Consider the following 19,243-nt stretch of genomic DNA (forward strand, 5'->3'; position numbering starts at 1 on the left):
GAATGGAATTGATAAATAATCGTTCGCACGTGAAGTAACGAAGGATTATTATAAGAAGAATTATTATTATTATTATTATTATTATCATAGTTTCGGTAGGAAGGTGATCGGATAAGATTTCTTCTGGTTTCTTTTTTGTGCGGTGAAAAAAGAAAGAAAGAAAGAAAGAAAAGACATACGTACATAGATATGATCTCAATCAACGATGGACCGTGTCAACGTAATATCTTCCATGGAAACGTCGTCGCAATATACATTTTGACTTGATTTTGTATAAAGTAAAAAAAAATAAAAAGAAAAAATAAAAAGAAAAAATAAAAAATAAGAATAAAGAAAGAGGAAAAGGAAAGCCGAGAAAGAAGGTTAACACAGTGATTTACCATACGTATATCGGACAGTGATATATATACATATACATACATATATACATATATATATATATGTGTATCATCGTTGATTGACTATGAATGAAAATCGTTTAGTTGCCGTTATCTTGTGACCTTGTAAATCTTAATGAGTGCTTGACGAACTATATTAATGACATATATATCCGGGTACGTGAGTTGCGCGTTTATTGAAACAAAAAAGAAAAAAGATAAAAAGAAAAAAAGAAAAATAAAGAAATAAAGAAATAAGTAAAGAAATAAATAAATAATAAAAAGGGAAAGAAGAAAAGAAGAAAAAATGATCGTACTTCGTTGTATCAACGATTCAATGTGTTCTCGCGTAAATAGGAAGTGAATTGTATCGTAGACATCTTATTTTTTTTTTTTTTTTGGCGAAGGGAGCGACGAAGAAAAAAAAAAGGAGAGAGAAGAGGAGGAACAGAACGAATACAAAACAAAACAATAGAAACGAACGAGCAAACAAACAAAGCGTTACAAGCTGACGAGTACTCGAGTGAAATTATTCTATTCGTCTTCGTACAGGATTTTTGTCTATTTTCACGAACGGCGATGGATTCGCAGCAGCTCGTTGAAACGAGCTCGCAAAATAGTCAGGACATCGTCCTGCCAAAACCAACCAGTAGCACGCCACGACACAGCATCGATGCCATACTCGGCCTGGCTAATCACAAAAGGAATCATCAAGAGATGGAAGACAGTACTCGCGAGTCTCAGGAGAACACTGGTATTCTTCTTTGTTTATCACACACACACACACACACACACACACACACACGCGCGCATACACACATACATATATATATATATATACATGCATACATATATATCTATTAATCATACGTGTATTAGATATATTTATATATTTATTGAATGCGATTAAATAGTTTCATCTATCGAACATTCATTGAGAAACGTATATTTTATTTTTTTTTATTTTTCATTTATTTACTTTTTAATTTATGCATATATATTATTATTATTATTATTATTATATATATATATATGTATATGTATATGTATATATACATGAAAGTGACATTGGAATTATTGTGACGATACGTATCGTTCGATAACGTCGTATTATTATTCAATTTGCCAATAATTATTTTACATCGGTTTCGTGTATCATCGACGTTAACAATTATTTTCTTTACGACGACGAGACTTCGATGAAACCGATCGTACGATATCCATATATAATACATATATACAATACATATATACGTTTTAATTTCTATTATAGTATCAAATACGTATATTTTCGAATAATGTGTTTATCAATATCCCGTTATCGAAGTTGATAGATCGTAATGTGTTTATTCGTAGAATATGAAAAAAAAAGAAAAAAAAAAGAAAAAAAAAAGGAAAAGGAAGAAGAAGAAATATCTATTCGTATTTTTTAAAAATTCAAATGATCTTATGAACTATCATCACATTCATCGTTTGAATCTGTGTCCGACGGTAGACATTCATTTGTCATTTCAGTGACGTATTATCATCATCTGACACGCGTTTACCCCACCCCAATTACCCTCGATTCATCATTATATAACATATTCATCCGTTATTATCATCGAGTGATAAAACACGAGTGATGTTTAATTTAATGATCAGCTCCTTAACGTATATAATCATAGATTTGAATGATGTCAGCATAAATTTATTGCCTCCTGTGTACTTTTCTTATATGGCTATCATCGTCATATCGTTAAAAAGAGCTACGTGTCTTCCGATTCCTGACTTAGTAAGTAAGTACTTACTTACTTGCTTACGTTGTAGTCGTCGAGGTTGCACGTATAACTTCCTCGCCTATGTAATGTTAGCGTATAATTGGAAAATCGTTATTATCAGAAAGATCTCTCGACTACGACGACACGGCAGCCACACGTTAATTCGCCGTCCGGAGTTAAACCGAAGCACTTTCTACAGCCAGTTCTCTCTAACTTTTTTACCACCATTTATATATATATATATATATATATATATATATATATGTGTGTATGTGTGCATGTGTACATGTATAGGTATATACATGTATACATAATTATATACACGATCGTGTACGTCGATATATACGTAGTACGTATGTTTAATAAAAAATATTTATCTAAAAAATAATATTTCTTTTAGTTTTTATATATATATATATATATATCTCATAAATAAATATGTTACAAATTATAAAAAAAGGAAATGAAAGAAAGAGAGAAAAAAGAAAAAAAGAAAAAAGAAAGAAAGAACCGATGGGATTTTAATCTGTAAAATTATATTACATAAAATTCGTTCGAAATGATTTTTAACTAACATTGATTAAAATGATTAGATAATGAAATATACGTCACTGTTTACATATATATATATATATATATACATATACAAATACACACATGTATATAAATATGTCGGTCATCGAGTAAACGTATATCCAATAATTCCAATTTCGAGGCACACTTTGTCTAGAGGAAGGTCGAATTTATCCTTCGGGCAATGAAAACGAGCGTCGTTTTCGTGTCATTCTACCTACCGCGTTCGCGTTTCGTGCAGGTGCACGTATCGACGCAACACTTTCGGTGGAAAGGTCAGAATCGACAAAACAATTTCGTACGGGCGCTACTACCGTTATCGAGAGAGAGAGAGAGAGAGAGAGAGAGAGAGACCGCGAGGGTGAATCGAGAAAGAGAGATAGAGAGTAACGATGACGAATAACGGAGTAATATAATAGTTGTGGGGAACAGAAATCGCATAATCTCGAACGAAACTAAACACGTGGCCTTTTCTTTCTTTCTCTCTTTTCCCTCTCTATCCCTTTCCTTTTTATTCTTTTTCCTTTTTTTGTTTTTTTTTTCTCATTTTTCTCTTTGTTTCTTTTTATTTCATTTTTTTTTTTTTTTGTTCATGAATATATACAACGATTGTAACGAAGAAAAAAGGAAGAAACATGTAAAACATTAATGCGTGTCTCGTTATAAAGGAAAGAAAGAAAAAAGAGAAAGAGAAGGAAAATAAATGAATGAATGAATAAATGAGTAAATGAGTAAACAAATAATAATATTTTTTTTGGTTTCTTTTTTTTTTGTTTTATAAAATTTACATGATCATTATCAATGACTGTAATAAAGATTAATCGTCATCGAAATACGAAGTTAGATCATCGCTCAAACGTAACGTCGGGAAATAAATTCCAATATCAATCCAATTAATCTCACATACGTTGTACGACGAGGAAAAAGAGAGAGAGAGAGAGAGAGAGAGAGAGAGAGAGAGAAAGGGGCGGGGTGGGGGGGAGACAGAGAAGGAAAGAGGATGGCAGGTTAGGAGGGGAACGATGACGCGTGATTTTTGGCGAAGGTTGACGTTAATTGCCTCTTAATCGCCGACGTCAGATCGAGATACGTTGACGATCGTGTACCATCATCTATCGAGATAAAAGAAGAAAATTACGTAGTAGCCTCCTGCTACATGGTACGATAACGAATTAATAAAAAAAAAAAAAAAAAAAAAAAAAAAGGAGAAAATAGAGAAAAAAAAGAAATAAACAAAATGAAAAAGGAGAAAAAAGAGAAGCAAAGGAAAAAAGAAGGAGGAGGAGGAGGAGAAGAAGAAGAAGAAGAAGGGGAAAAAAGAGTGGGAGTGGGCGGGAGGGTGGGGGCGTCAAAAAGGAAAACGAAGAGGGGCAAGAGGAAAAGCGAAATAAAAAAGGGACGCGCGCGCATGGAAAGAGTGGACACAAAAAAAAAATATTTGCAACGTTTTAACGATTAAGTAGATATAGGAGGAGGAGGAGAAGGAGGAGGAGGAGAAGGAGGGAAAAAAAAGGAGGAACAAGGAGGGAAGTAAACGTTAGATAAAGAAAAAAGAAAAATAGATGAAGGAGAAAAAACGAGATAAGAAAAAAGGAATGAAGAAAAAAGAAAAGAAAGAAAACAAAGGAAAAAAGAAAGGAGGGACATCGGAGTCTGCTTAGCCATGGTCCAATCTTGTCTCGCTAATCGAATTATCATTAATTATGATACCGTGTGCCGAGAGGAGAAAGGTAAAAGCCTAGCAGCACAGCCTCCGCTAATAAGTACGGAGCGGTTTGAAAGATATATAGTTATATATATATATATATATATATATATATATATATAGAGTAAGAGAGATATAGATAGATAGAGAAAGAGAGAGAAAGAGATAAAGATAAGAAAAAAAAAAAAAAAAATAGATGGGAAGCGGCTTTAAGTCAGTCGCTTCTTAAGAGCCGAATTGACGTGCCTACTAATGGATCGTGCCTTCATCATCTGCTTTCTTTTTCATCATCTTCATCATCTTCTTCGTCTTCTTCTTCTTCTTCTTCTTCTTCTTCTTCTTTTTCTTCTTCTCCTTTTACTTTTCTGATTTCCCTTCTCTCTCTCTCTCTCTCTCTCTCTCTCTCTCTCTCTCTCTGTTTCTGTCTCTGTCTCTGTCCCTCTTTATCTTTTCTTTAGTAACTATTGTCAAAACGATGTTAACGATGATCTAAATATATCACGAACATATCAAAGAAACGGATAACCATTTTCGAGAAAGACAAGAAAGCACGATTGAATCATATAAAATAATTGAAACAGGTGTTCCTTTAACATGTCTTGATTAATTTCTTTCGGTTTATACGGTAATTATCGGCATCGTTTGTACGATTAACTAAAACCTCCATGCAAAACCCGCGTTTTCATCCGTTTCTCTTATCTACGCTCAGAGAATTCTCCTTTCAAGCGCGAGAACTCGTTAAAATGCAAAACGCTCAAGTCCGACCATGCTAGATTAGGTTTTTTCTTTTCTTCTCTCTCTCTCTCTCTCTCTCTATCTATCTATCTATCTATCTCTCTCTTTTTTTTTTCTTTATTGCTATTAATGTATATTACTACGTTGTTACATTATCTTAATGTAAGCTAACGCGAAGGTTTGAGAAGCACACAGGTATACCTATATTTATCACCTGATTATAAAGTAGAAATCTACAAAGTTATATATACATACATTGCCTTCTAGACGTTTATTAGTTAAATAAATTTCAACTATCTTGATCTATGATACCTCTATCTTTCGATTATAATTTATCAATGATCGTTGTTCCATTTCTTGAGTCCCATTATTTTTTTCTCCGTAAAAAAAAACATAAAATAAAAAAGAAATTAAAGTATATGCCTTTTTCTCTCTCTCTCTCTCTCTCATTCTTCTTTTTATTCCCGTTTTAATGCTTTAACAAAATAAATCTTAGCCAATCTCAATCTGATATTATGACTTTTCGATTATAATTTCTCGAAAGATCATTCTCTCATTTCTTTTTTTTCTCTCTCTCTCTTCCTATATATATATATTATAATATATACATATATATATATATATTTTTTTTTATAAGAAGAAGGAAAATCCAACCTTCTCTCTCTCTCTCTCTCTCTCTCTCTCTCTCTCTCTCTCTCTGTCTCACTCTTACTCGTTCTAATGTCTGTATTACGGAAAAAGATCGTGACAACGTCTGCGAACGTGTGCCATACGCAAAACTGTACTTTGTTAGAAGGGGGTAACTTCGATCGCGTGACCAAAACAATAGTAGGTAGGTTCTGTTCATGTGTATACGTGTATACGTATTAGGAAGCTGTATGTGACAGAAAGAAAGAAAGAGAGAGAGAGAGAGAGAGAGAGAGAGATAGAAATAGAAAAAGAAAGCTAAATGGGTGCAAGCAATTACGTGTAATTTCATACCCGTTTATTGCGAGAACAGCTTGTTTTTTGGTCGGACGTTTTCGGGCCATCGAATAAACGTTGATACTGAGAGAGAAAGAGAGAGAGAGAGAGAGAGAGAGAGAAAGAGAATTAGTAGTGAACTCAACGAAAAGAGCCGTCGGAAGAGGATGGAAAAGTTCAACGAATAAACGGGCTTCATTAATTACGTTCCCGCACTTTTTCGATAAATTTCTATCAATTTACATTTGGGAGATAGTACGGACACACTCGCCTCCAACGTTATAACATTTGACGAAAGAGATGAGGGGAGAGTGTGGGGTGGGGGGGGGATAGGTATACGAGAGGGAGATGATGATGATTGAAGGGGTGGGATGATGAGGTGGGGCTGTCGGGGACCAAAAAGAGGATGGGGAACGTTCGAGAAATTTTTATCGCCTCGATTCGTTCGATTTAAACGAGCGACGTTTTGTTTACCCTAGAGCTCTCTATTTGTACGTGCGCTAAATTAAAAAGGTGAATCTTCTCGTGATACACCGACGAAACGGATGAGCACATGCGCGTATTTTCATCCTACCAATCAGCTTTTCGTTTCGTTGTGTATCTATCCTCTGTGTGCGTATGGCTGCGTACGTGCGTGCGTGTACGTACGTTCGTTCGTTCATTCGTATCTATTTGTGTGTGTGTGTGTGTGTATGTATGTATGTATGCGTGTGTGTGCGTGTGTGTGTGTGTGTGTGTGTCAGACGATGAAAAAACGACGAAAGAGAAGGAAGAAAGAACGAAAAGAAATCGATTCTCTCGAGGCGAAGGTTCTAGTTGATTTTGTTCGACGAAAAAAAAAAAAAAAAAGAAGAAGAAGAAGAAAGGACACAAAAAAAAAGAGAGAGAAAGGGAGAGCAAGCAAAACAGTAAAAAAAAAAAACGAATAATAACAAATCGATAATAACTGATAAGCTTTTAATAAGCGAGTTCGTTTCAGGACAATTTTATTATAGAACCCAACGTTTTTACTATTATAAACATTGATTTTTTGATGAAATCATAGAACGAATTCACGAGTCGCTGAAATGATTTGACATTTGAAAAAAAAAAAAGAAAAAAAAAAGAAAGAAAGAAAGAAAGAAAAAATAAGAGGAAAAAAAAAAAAGAAAGACGCGTATCTTTATTTTCTTAAATATTTCCATTATTCTATTTCTATTCTATTCTATTCTAACGTTTCATTATGCAACGCATTTATATATAGTAAAAAATAAAAAAAAAAAAGCAGATAAAAATGCATAATTATCTAGACGCGTCAGTACATTTATTTTTTTTTCATAGCATAGATATAATGAAATATCAGATAAATACATAAAAGATAGAGTACGAGAGACAGCGAGAGACAGCGAGAGACAACGAGAGACAACGAGAGACAACGAGAGACAACGAGAGACAGCGAGAGACAGCGAGAGACAGCGAGAGACAACGAGAGAGAGAGAGAGAGAGAGAGAGAGTGTGAGAGAAGCTTAGCAATTAAAGCGAATTACCGTCGGATCAAAGCTCACGAGTAGTAATTGGTGCACAGGTGTCGGCGATCAATCGTACACCGGGAATCGTCGCGGAACCTACTTTGCTTCGTAGAGATACCCGAAACGTTTCAGTCGTGATCGATAGTCGTAGACGAGACGACACGAATCCGACGCGAAGACAGAGAGATACATTGAAAACGAAGATAGAGATAGTTACCCTACCTATAAATTCCTCTATACACACACACACACATATATACATATATATATATATATATAGCTATAGGCAAATGAGAAACAGACAGACACACAAACATATGTGTATATATATATATATATATATATACAGATGCTCGTGACAAGGTGGTATTCGTGTAATTTGTGCACCGATTAGCAATCAGTACGTCATTACCGCGATTAATATTGACGCCTGGATAATTCAAAATCGGTATACTGAAATCCATTGACAAAATGAGTATCGCCAAATTCGTGATATGTTTTCATTGAAATATATTCGATTATTATCGTTAAATAATATTGTTTAATCTTTTTCTCTTTCTCTCTCTCTCTCTCTGTCTCTCTCTCTCTCTTTCTCCCTTTAAACACATATACAAATACATACAAACACATATACATACAGTATATAATAATCAGTCTAGTTCTAATTGTTGATATCATTTCTATGTATATAAATACGTTTAAATATTTTACATAGTAGATAGGTACTTAATCATTACGAAAGAATTTCATTGGCTCGGTGAGCAGCGAAATGTGAATTTTAACACGCCAAGTGTAGTAAGTTTCCTCTATATGTATATCCCTTTCGTATAAAAGCTAACGAAGCTCGTGCGCCGATCCCGGCTAAGATATCCCAATGAAGCGTGCACGCTAGAGAACAATTAAATTATTAACCGGTAACCATAACGGGACGGGGGAGAGCTGGGGGAACGGGAAAGAGAAAATAGTTTTCTCTTTTATTACAAGCAGCCTTTATATACGTGTACGTATATATATATATATATATATATATATATATATATATTTATTTGCAAAAAGAAAGAAAGAAAAAGAAGAAAAAAAATTCAAAAACATTCTTAAAATAATTAAAAAATCAACGAAATATTTTTACAAAAGTAATATATGTATATGCGTATTTATAAATAGATAGATAGAGAGTAAAAAAATGTTTCTTCATTTTTTCTCTGTCTCTCTCTCTCTCTCTCTCTCTTTCTTTCTTTCTTTCTCTTTCTCTTTTTCCCTCTCTCCCTCTCTCTCTCTCTCTCTCTCTCTCTCTCTCTCTCTCTCTCTCTCTCTCTCTCTCTCTCGGTATCTTTCATCTTTTCGTTCGTTTATATCGTCGTATTTCCGTTACCCTTAAACACGAAATATCGGAAATTCAGTTGGCTCCTATTTCGAACGATTTCAACGAAAATCGGGTTCTGATAGGATTAATTCAACTCGAGGCATTCCAATCTGAAATTTTCGAAACTTTTCATATACCATTTAAGTACCATCCTTGCGTGATAACGTTAAATGAATTAGTCCGAGTGGTATCAATATCAAATCGTCGGGAAAGATTATTACAAATTCGATAGTGATGAATAAGAGAGAGCAAGCGAGCGAGCGAGTGAGACAGAGAGAGAGAGAGAGAGAGAGAGAGAGAGAGAGAACAAGATCAAAAGAGACAAAAAATTGAAGAAAAAAGAAAGCAAGAAAAATAAGATGTAAAGTTAAAAATTAAATAACAAAAATTAGAATGGAAATTGAAAATTTGAAAAAAAAAACAAAAAAAAGAAAAAGAGAACTAATAATAAATTAAATAAAATAAAATAAAATTAAATTAAATTAAATTAAATTAAATTAAATAAAAAGGAAGAGAAAGGAAGAGAAGGATGGAAAATGAATATCGATGATTACCATTATCAAATTATATTTTCATTCGGAAACATGACAAACCGACGGGCAATAGAACAAAGTTGCTGTCTCCTCTCAAAGTCCGTTGACCCGTTTAGAAGGAAACTTTATCCTCGCGGCAAGAACTTGATGACAGCTTAAGAGCCTTTTCTTTAAGGCAAGAGTCAGATAGAGAAGAAAGAAAAAGAGAGAGAGAGAGAGAGAGAACTAGTTCTTAAAGAGCACACGTTCGCAAGCACTTTGACAATTTAATAATTCGATACTGGGTACGCGAATAATCGACGAACCTGATACTCTCTTAGCCTATGGACGATCAAGAATCATTTCTTCTCCTCTCATATATCCTATCTCTCATATATCCTTTCTCTCTCTTTCTTATTACAATATTTTTTGAACAGAACCAACGGTCGAGAAGACAGTCCAAGGATTAGTGGACTCGAGATATGAAACCTGTTCATTAATTTTATTAAAAGACATGGGGATTACTCGACCATACATGTTTACGAACGATGATCAAAGACAGTTCAGGATAAGCATTTATCAAAAATTACTATGGAACATGTGCGCTGTCGAAAGTAATTACAAAAGAAAAATAAAGATTTTTCTTTTTTCTTTTCTTTTTTTTTTCTTTTTTTTTTTTATATATTGAAAAAAGGAAAACAAATATATTCCAAATATTCTTCAAACGTCCATGATCTTTTTTCTAGGAATAGATATTGGCGTAAATTTGAAATTTCAAAGTTATAAATAAATCATTTCTTTTTCTTTCTTTCCTCTTTTTCTTTTTTCTTTATTTTTCATTTTTTCTACCTAATATAATCGTAAGTGATCGGAGTAGAGAGATTGAAGGGGAAAAAAAGAGAGAGAGAGAGAGAGAGAGAACAACGAACGTTCCGTTTCGATTATTTCATCTTTTTTTCTCTTCCTTTTTTTTTTGTTTTATTATTATTATTATTTTTTTTTTAATCTGTACGATCGTTCACCATATCATTCTTTAGTGAGGGGGAAGAGGGAGAAAAAATAAATAAAAAAAGAAGATAAATATATAAATAAATAAATAAATAAATACGTACATGCATATAGAGATAGATATCGGTAGAATTTTAATAAAGCTTTTAATCAAGATACATAAATTGTATACTGCGCCATGATTGTTGATATATATATATATATATATATATATATATATATGAGCATGTATATTCAAGTATATATATATATAGGTATCTATCTTGTTACGTTCTAATCTACGAAAGAATTTGTCCATGTCGGAAGATTCTCCCTCCTACTCTCTTTCTCTCTCTCTCTCTCTCTCTCTCTCTCTCTCTCTCTCTTTCTCTTTCTCTCTCTCTTCCTCTTTCTCTCTGTTTCTCCACTATTCTTTTCGATGAGGAAGAAGCTGGGGGAGAAGAGTACGATCGATATGGTGCGTCGGATTAAATCGCGCGAAAGGTGACAGCGGCTTTTACGAAGAAATTTCCGTCGAAACTTTGTGCCGGCGCGCAAAGTGGCCATTGCGTTTCGTTCCGGAGATAAAAACCGAAAGAGTCGGTCGGAAAGCGTTGGAAGAAGACGAGAGAAAGAGACAGAGAGAGATAGAGAGAGAGAGAGAGTGAGAGTGAGAGAGAAATAGATAGAGATAGATAGAGAGAGAGAGAGAGAGAGAGAAAGATATATATATATATATAAGAAAAAGGAGAGGGGTTGAAAAGAGAAGGAAAGAAGAACACCGGTGACGGTCCACGAGAAGACAAATTCTGTAATCTTCTTTGGTCGGCGAGCTAAGCCCTCTGTGTGACGGCATACCATCTTCTTTCTCTTATTTCCTATATCCCGATTTTACTCCCTCTTTGTCTCGACCTGTCCTCCCACGCCGATCAAGGAAATTAGATTTCGAATCGACAGCCATGCTTAAGTATAAACGACGGAACGAGACGGCGTATCGTGCGTCTCGTCGAACATCGAGCAACGAAGTTTTTCATCCACCCTCTCTCTCTTTCTCTCTCCCTCTCTCTCTCTCTTTTTCTCTCTCTCTTTCAATTTATATATCTATCTCTTTACCTGCCGGGATAAAAAAAATTATTTTGCTTATGCCCCTGTCTGCACCCTTCTCTCTCTCTCTCTCTCTCTCTCTCTGTTTATAACGTCATAGATCTTATTTACGTAAGATTAATTCATGTCATTTTAGATTACTTTCAATTTATCAATGTTAATAAACAAAAATGAATTTATTTTCATTCCGTAATATATCGTACTAATATTATATCCATCTAACGTTAATTATCCATGTTAAATAAACGACGATATTAACGTTGACCGAGTTTTCGCGAGAATACACTTTTATCTATATCGGTGTATATATATATGTATATATATATATATATATGTAATATGTAGATACATATACATGTATGTACACATCTATCTAAGTAAGTACTTACTTGTCAACTTAGAATAAGGTGACTTCTTTTAGGAAAAGAGTAATAAACCTTTCACAGTTAACGTCAGTCCATTATAATCGGATTAATACGAGAGCTCGCATTCGAGGAAGTTAATCCGTTTAGCATTAATTATCGCACGTGACGTTTTCCTCGCAAATACGGCGACGAACGGGACGGATTATAGGATACCAGGTTGGATCGTAGCAATATCGGCGGCTGCCTGACTGAACTAACGAAAACGTTTAAGATCAAAAATGATAATTATTTCAAATCTATTATAATACACGTGAATGATAATATCATCGGTCCGTCAAAGGGAAGAATGAGTAGGTGTGTAGGTGGATCGGATAGGACGAGGGAAGGAAATTAATTCTTTTGGTAAAAGAAAAAATTATCCCATTTGAAAAAATTTTTATCTCTTATCTCAAAAAATATCTCCCCTTTTAACATTGATATTGTCGAAAAAATATATCTTCCAAATTTTTATCTTAATAACTATAACGTCTTCCTGTATGTAATATATTATATATATATATTTAATTATATTATTATTATTATTATTATTATTATTATTATTATTATTATTATTATTATTATTATTATTATTATTATTATTATTATTATTATTATTATTATTCGTATGAAGGAAAATATTCTCTTGAGTTAAACGATTGATAAGTTTCGCATTTAACAAACGTCCAAAGGATTTTTACGGTAGGACAAAGGAATAAACTTTAGTGTAGGTACGATCGTACCGCGTTAACGTGACGGCAGCCTGTTTCTTAATCGGCACCTTAACTCGATTAAGCAGCCGAGAAGAATCAAAAGAGGCCCCCACGGCGTTTTAAAATTTATCAGCGATCAGTGTTGGCCCATTAGAGTCAGTAGGTAAGTCGGAGTAAAGGTTGAAGGGAGTGGTGGAGGAGTAAAGGGGGTAGGAGGTAGGAAGGTTAAGAAAGCACGGGCCGACCACTTCGTCCATTATACTATCTTTTCGTGTCAATCTCTTAAGTAGCTAGAACGTGATAGAACACTTTTTCTCTCTCACTCTCTCTCTCTTTCTCTCTCTTTCAAGCAACAGCAACAGCAACAGCAACAGCAGCAGCAGCAGGCGCACGCTTCCCCTCTTAAACATACAGTATCCGCGATTATTATCTTCCTCTCGTAGAAATACCGACAATGACCGACACCTTTTCGATCGGAAACTTTGCTGAATATATATATATATATATGTATATTTCTTTTTCTTTCTCATTTTATTTTATTTTTATTATTATAAAAAACATCAAATTAAAGATATTTTACGAGAAATAAAAAAAGAAATATATATATATATGTTTATATTATACTATATTAATATTAAAGTGTAAATTTCGAGTAGCTCTAACTACTCGAGGTCAGAACATACGAAATCACGAAGTTTAATTCGCAATTCGTCTTACGAAGACGATGTAAATGAGAGAAAGAGAGAGAGAGAGAGAGAGAGAGAGAGAGAGAGTCTAGAAACGTGTTAAACAGAAGGACCAAGGAAGGCAGAGAGAGAGAGAGAGAGAGAGAGAGAGAGAGAGAGAGAGAGAGAGAGAGAGTCTAGCGGTGAACGCGTCGTCACGCCGACATTCTGCGCCTGCCTGGTAGAATTTAATCACGATGATGGTTACTCTGTCCCACCGAAACCAATTATTGCGCAGACGTATCCCCGCGCGGAGTACACGCCCGTATACTTCGCTTTACCATATATATATGTATATATATATATGTGTGTGTGTATGTGTGTGTGTATGTATGTATACCATTCCTCTTTGGAAGCAACCCCTCTAATCTCTATCGACTCAAAACTACCGAAAATTTACTTCGAACGATTGACCTTCGAACTTCTCATCAATTCGCAATATTTTTAAATCAAAGATATAATTGCAATGTCCTTGTTTATCTTCTCAAAGATATATAATTTTCGCGAAATAATTCTTTTAATCATCAATTAATTTAGCAATCCTTTAATGTCGCACATTATTCAACGTATTGTTTGACGTTTGTCTACGGAGGATAAAGATTGCAAAAATTAATACGAATTTGTTGTTTTTTCTTTTTTTTCTTCTTCTTCTTCTTCTTCTTCTTTTAGGATAGGATATTGATATATACTATTGACAAAAATTTATCTTATGAATTGATAATTATTATTTTTTTTTTTTTCTTTCTACTATCGTACGTTATTGAATAAATAAGTTCGAAGGATTGTTGAGAGAATAATTGATATGGTAATAAGTATTCGTTTTTCTTCTTTTCTTTTTTTTTTGTTTTTTTTTCTTTTTTTTTTTTTTCATACGAGTATTTCACCTTTCAAAAATAAGTCGTACCGGTCGAAAAAAAATTGTTTTTAATCCTTATTTCGCAAAAAAAAAAGAGAGAAAGGAAAAAATAAATCATATCAAAAAATAAATAAAGAAAAAAATATGTGAAGATAGAGATGCAACGTAAGAAAAAATTTTCCATTGTTCTTTTCCCCCGTTATAAATTAATTTCTTATCGTTGAATCCTATTGCTACCTATTAGCAAAAGAAACAGCAAAGATGTTGAAGGTGTATAGAAAGGGTTGGTTCAGGAAGGGTGGTAAGGGAGTAGTAGTCGGTGGCGTTGGAACTCTCGGGGGCCATTATTGATTGTTGTTGATAATTAGCCGGTATAGGCGCGTCAATCACGAAGCAAGGCGAGGTTATTAGCTCTTCCACGGACACAAGCCAGGCTTGTGAGTAGTAGACGTTCGTAGAGAAGAGCAAGTGAGAGAGGAGAGAGAGAGAGAGAGAGAGAGAGTGAGAGAAGAGAGGCACGTAGGGCCGACGCTTAGGGCCGAGCCGCCATTGAGCCACCCGATTACCCCCCACAATTCGATCTAATGCGCTGCGCTCCGATGCGAGAGAAGGTTAATTATGCAGTTAATGAGAGCTTGAATATATATACCTCACACTTGCATGAATGTCCACGAAAGATTATGATGTTACTGATGGCTAATGTTACTCAAATGCCATTAACTTTTATACATTATTAAATAATATAAATATAATAATTATATCATTTTTATTTAATTAACGATTAAAATAATATTATGATTAGTTTTATTATTTAATTAATTTTCCAAAGGAAGATCATATTTAATAGGTATATAAATTTACGCATATAATAGACGGAATGTTTTAAAGATCTTTCACGTTTGATTTTATCAATTTGAAAGTCGATAATATATGTATGTATATCCTATCTTATATATCTCATGTCCCATTATATATATATATATATATATAAGTAAGTACTTACTTATCATGTTTCAATCGAAATTTGATTTATCCTCCCTTTGATTAATCCTTTCAATACGATTATAAATAACACGATGTACAATAATTTTCATTGAATTATTTTCGTAAGGATATATAACGTCCCGTCGAAAGAATAATTATTTTACATATTTCAAAATATTATTGAGAGATAGTACGTAGATAATAGGACCATAGGATATCAATTTTGTAAACAGTGGAAGGTAAATACGTATGTATGTACGTCTACGTAATACATCTCGGAGATTGATTCGTCTATTTAAATACAATACATACAGACATACATATATGCTAAGTGACCGATCGTAAACAATTCAGTATTCTGTCGATCTTCGTCCTAGACGCACGTGTATACGTCTATTTGTGTGAGAATGATTTATATCCTTACGTTTAACGATTACATTCGACATAACTGATTTGTTCCTCGTGTAAAACGTTTCACATATTTTCCATATATATGTAGATAAACTATTTCATTATTCACTACTGATCAGTTTATATATATATATATATATATATATTTATAAAATTAATTTGTTCTTTATAATATCTTAATCAGGTTTATGTTTTCCTTTCTTTACTTTTTCTTTTTCTTTTTCTTCTTCTTCTTTCTCTTTTTTTCTTCTTCCTTCGTTACTGTTTTCTTTTTTTTTTTTTCTTTTTTTTAAGAGCCATCGAAAGTATTTTTGCTTTTTGTCTACGTAAAAAATGTTGCTCGTGTGTAGAGTAAAAGAAGAAGGAGAGAGTAATTTGCAAATAAAATGGTCGCGTGCTCGTTCGAAAGTAGTAAATCTTGCGGTTCTCTTTGCTCATTTAACGATTACACAGCGTAGCTCACGAGTAAACGAGAGAGAGAGAGAGAGAGAAAGAGAGAGAGAAAGAGAGAGAGAGAGAGAGAGAGAACGGTTGTTAGTCGGTTGCTTTAGTAAAACGGTAGATAAGCAGCATTGACCCGACGTACAGCACGATATAAGATTTTACAAATGTTGCCATCGTGCCACTTGATTTCTCACGTGCCACCCAGTGTATGAACGTACGTGCTATCGCACACTTTACACAGTGGTCTTCAACTTATGCTAAAAACCGATATTGTCCCGTTTCTTAACATCTAAGAATATTACCTTGCTGGTTTATTAAAGTAAACTTTGATAACTGTGCTTTAATATGTACGATTAAAGGGGGGAAAAAAGAAAGAAAAAAAAAAAAATTAAGCCAATAAATATATCTACTACTTTTCCTCCTTTCTCTTTCTCTTTTTCTTTTTTTCTTCCTTTTCCTTTTGTTTCTTTTTTCTTTTTTTCTTTTTTTCTTTTCCTTTTTTTCTTTTTTTGTCTTTTTGTCTTTTTATTTATTTCTTCTTCTTTTTATTTATTTTTTTTTTTTTATCTTTTAAACCTTCCGACCGAGTATCACAAACATTTATTATATACGCATACACATATATAACTCTTTTTTTTTAGTCGAAAACAATGAATTTACATATCATTTCTAATTTACATTTCGACGATATGTTCGATTAGAAATTATTTAACAAATATGTTTATCTACGATTATTTATTTTTATTTATTTATTTATTTATTTATTTATTTTTTCTTTTTTTTTTTTTTTTTTAATCGTATCTCAATCCACACGAGATATGAGCAATAAATAAATGCTGATATGATACTTGTCTCGTTTTTCTTTTCTTTTTCTTTTTTTACCTTTTTTTTTGTTAAGAATATGTGTATTGTAAAAAACAAAAAAACAAATAAAACTTCACATTGGTCGTACGAATGTACGTAGTACATACGAGAAGTAACAGAGTCCATGGTGATCGTAACTACCATTATCATGTTCGCATAATAGAGGTAATAGCTTGGTTGCCGGTGGATAAATCGATGACCATTACCAACCCCCATTAGCCGTAACGACCGTTTCCTCGAAGGTCCCTATAGTAGCGCGTTTCTGACCGACACGACGTGCCGCTTGCGTTTCCAGGTGAGAACAGCTGCAACTCAACCGGCGGTGGTAGCGACGAGGAACTTGGCGCGGGTTGCGGGGACGATATTAACGGGAATGGAGGAAAGAAGAAGCATCGTCGTAACAGAACGACCTTCACCACTTACCAGCTGCACGAACTTGAGAGAGCATTCGAAAAATCTCACTACCCTGACGTTTATTCAAGGGAGGAACTTGCCATGAAGGTCAATCTTCCTGAAGTTCGCGTTCAGGTGAGCAAAAACAAATTGAATCTTTCTTTTTTCCTTCTTCGTTTTTGGTTTTTTTTTTTTTTTTTTTTTTTTTTAATATTTGTACAAACTATTTTCTCTTTTTCTTCTTCTTTTTCTTCTTCTTTTTCCCTTCGGTCAACCTGTCAAAGAGTAATTAATTAGTAAATAATTTATTATTTAAAAGTAATTACCTTATTTTTTTTACATTTTATATATATATGTATATATATATATATATATGTGTGTGTATATTTAATTATTATTTTAATTACTCTACCTACATATTAATACAAGATGATATAGGCAAAATTAATTATTAGTTCACACATTCAAAGATATAATATTTTCTAATGTAAAATATTTATTTAATCTTGGTAACAATTTTTATTAAATCACAACAGTATTATCATACTGTCGTAAATTAATCCTTGGATATATCTAAGGTCTAACGATATATTTAATATCATTGGAAAAAAAATATATATATATAATACGTATGTTAAAATTATAACATACATACATACATATGTCTTTAAACAATCATTTCCTAGTGATTTCAAATAACATTTATTTCAAGATTAAACGAATTCGAATTAAATGGAAATTTTATCTGATCATCGAAATTATTCTAATAGTTTTGAATAAATTTAAATTTAATATCGTAATCATAACAAGAACAGAGAGAGAAAGAGAGAAAGAGACAGACAAAGAGACAGACAGAAATGAATTCTTTAGGATCGATGAACGATACGATTTATCGTTTCCACTTTGGAATTCGATGTGATACGAACTAGTCGTGGCTGCTAGCCAACGGTAGAGGCTTTAATGGCAGCGTTTCCGTGCAAACAATCGGAACGGCAATCGCCGCCCAACGGCCGACGTTCACCGCCCAGCGTATTAAACTAAATTAAATTAATTATGTGCGTGACAGCGATAAAAGCACGCAGTCGCATGCGACGACGCATCGATTAGGTTTCTCTCTATCCCAGGGGCACGCTTTCCCATACTCGTGCCAAACTTTATTCGTCTATATAGGTATAATAACCTGCACGTTCGTTCGTTCGTTTCTCTACTCACTAACACCGACACCTGCCTTTTATAATTCTTCAAAGGAGAGATTGATTTTCCTTTATTGTACTTGACTTTACCCCCCCCCTCCCCCCTTTTTTTTCTTTTTTTTTTTTCTTTTTACTTTATTTTAATTTACTTTACTTCATTTTATTTTACTTTGCTTTACTTCACTTTACTTTTTTTGATTTTTTTTTTTCTTTTTCTCTTCTTTTTTCTTCATCTTCTTCTTTCATTATTGCTATGACGTTTCTTTGTATTTTTTTTTTGTTTCATTTTTTTTCTAACCAACCACAACGATCATCAATAATTCATTCCACGTATACATATCGATCTTTACGCGATATCATTCATTTTATTTTATTTTAACGTTTAGAGATTAAATATTGCGAACAAATGGAATGGAATTATTTCACATTAATACGACATAAGTACTTATCCGTTCATCGATTTCAATAATACGAAATAAAGGAAAAATGCGTTTGTGTGTGTGTGTGTATGTGTGTGTATGCGTGCGTACGTGCGTATATATGTAAATATGAAAAATAATTTTTTTTTTGTTGAAAATAGGTAATGGCGATCGGCATTTGTTAGAAAATAATAATCGACATTAGCGATGATATTTTTTTTTTTATATTAAAAAAAATTCAATGTTACGTATC

At 33.3% G+C, this 19,243-nt stretch overlaps 1 protein-coding gene across 1 annotated transcript in view; it reads left to right on the forward strand.

Annotated features, from left to right (window-relative positions):
- The first annotated feature begins 717 nt into the window (after positions 1–717).
- The window catches only part of LOC118451398 (retina and anterior neural fold homeobox protein 2), a 40,376-nt gene continuing 21,850 nt past the window's right edge, over positions 718–19,243 (forward strand). The window contains exons 1-2 of the mRNA XM_035887873.2: positions 718–1,131; positions 17,281–17,513. Coding sequence (XP_035743766.1) covers positions 957–1,131; positions 17,281–17,513 — 408 coding nt within the window. The 5' untranslated portion in view covers positions 718–956. The remainder of the gene's footprint in view (positions 1,132–17,280; positions 17,514–19,243) is intronic.

This window comes from Vespa mandarinia, chromosome 2 (genome assembly GCF_050613455.1).
Source record: "Vespa mandarinia isolate Hongniang chromosome 2, ASM5061345v1, whole genome shotgun sequence".
NCBI lineage: Eukaryota > Metazoa > Arthropoda > Insecta > Hymenoptera > Vespidae > Vespa > Vespa mandarinia.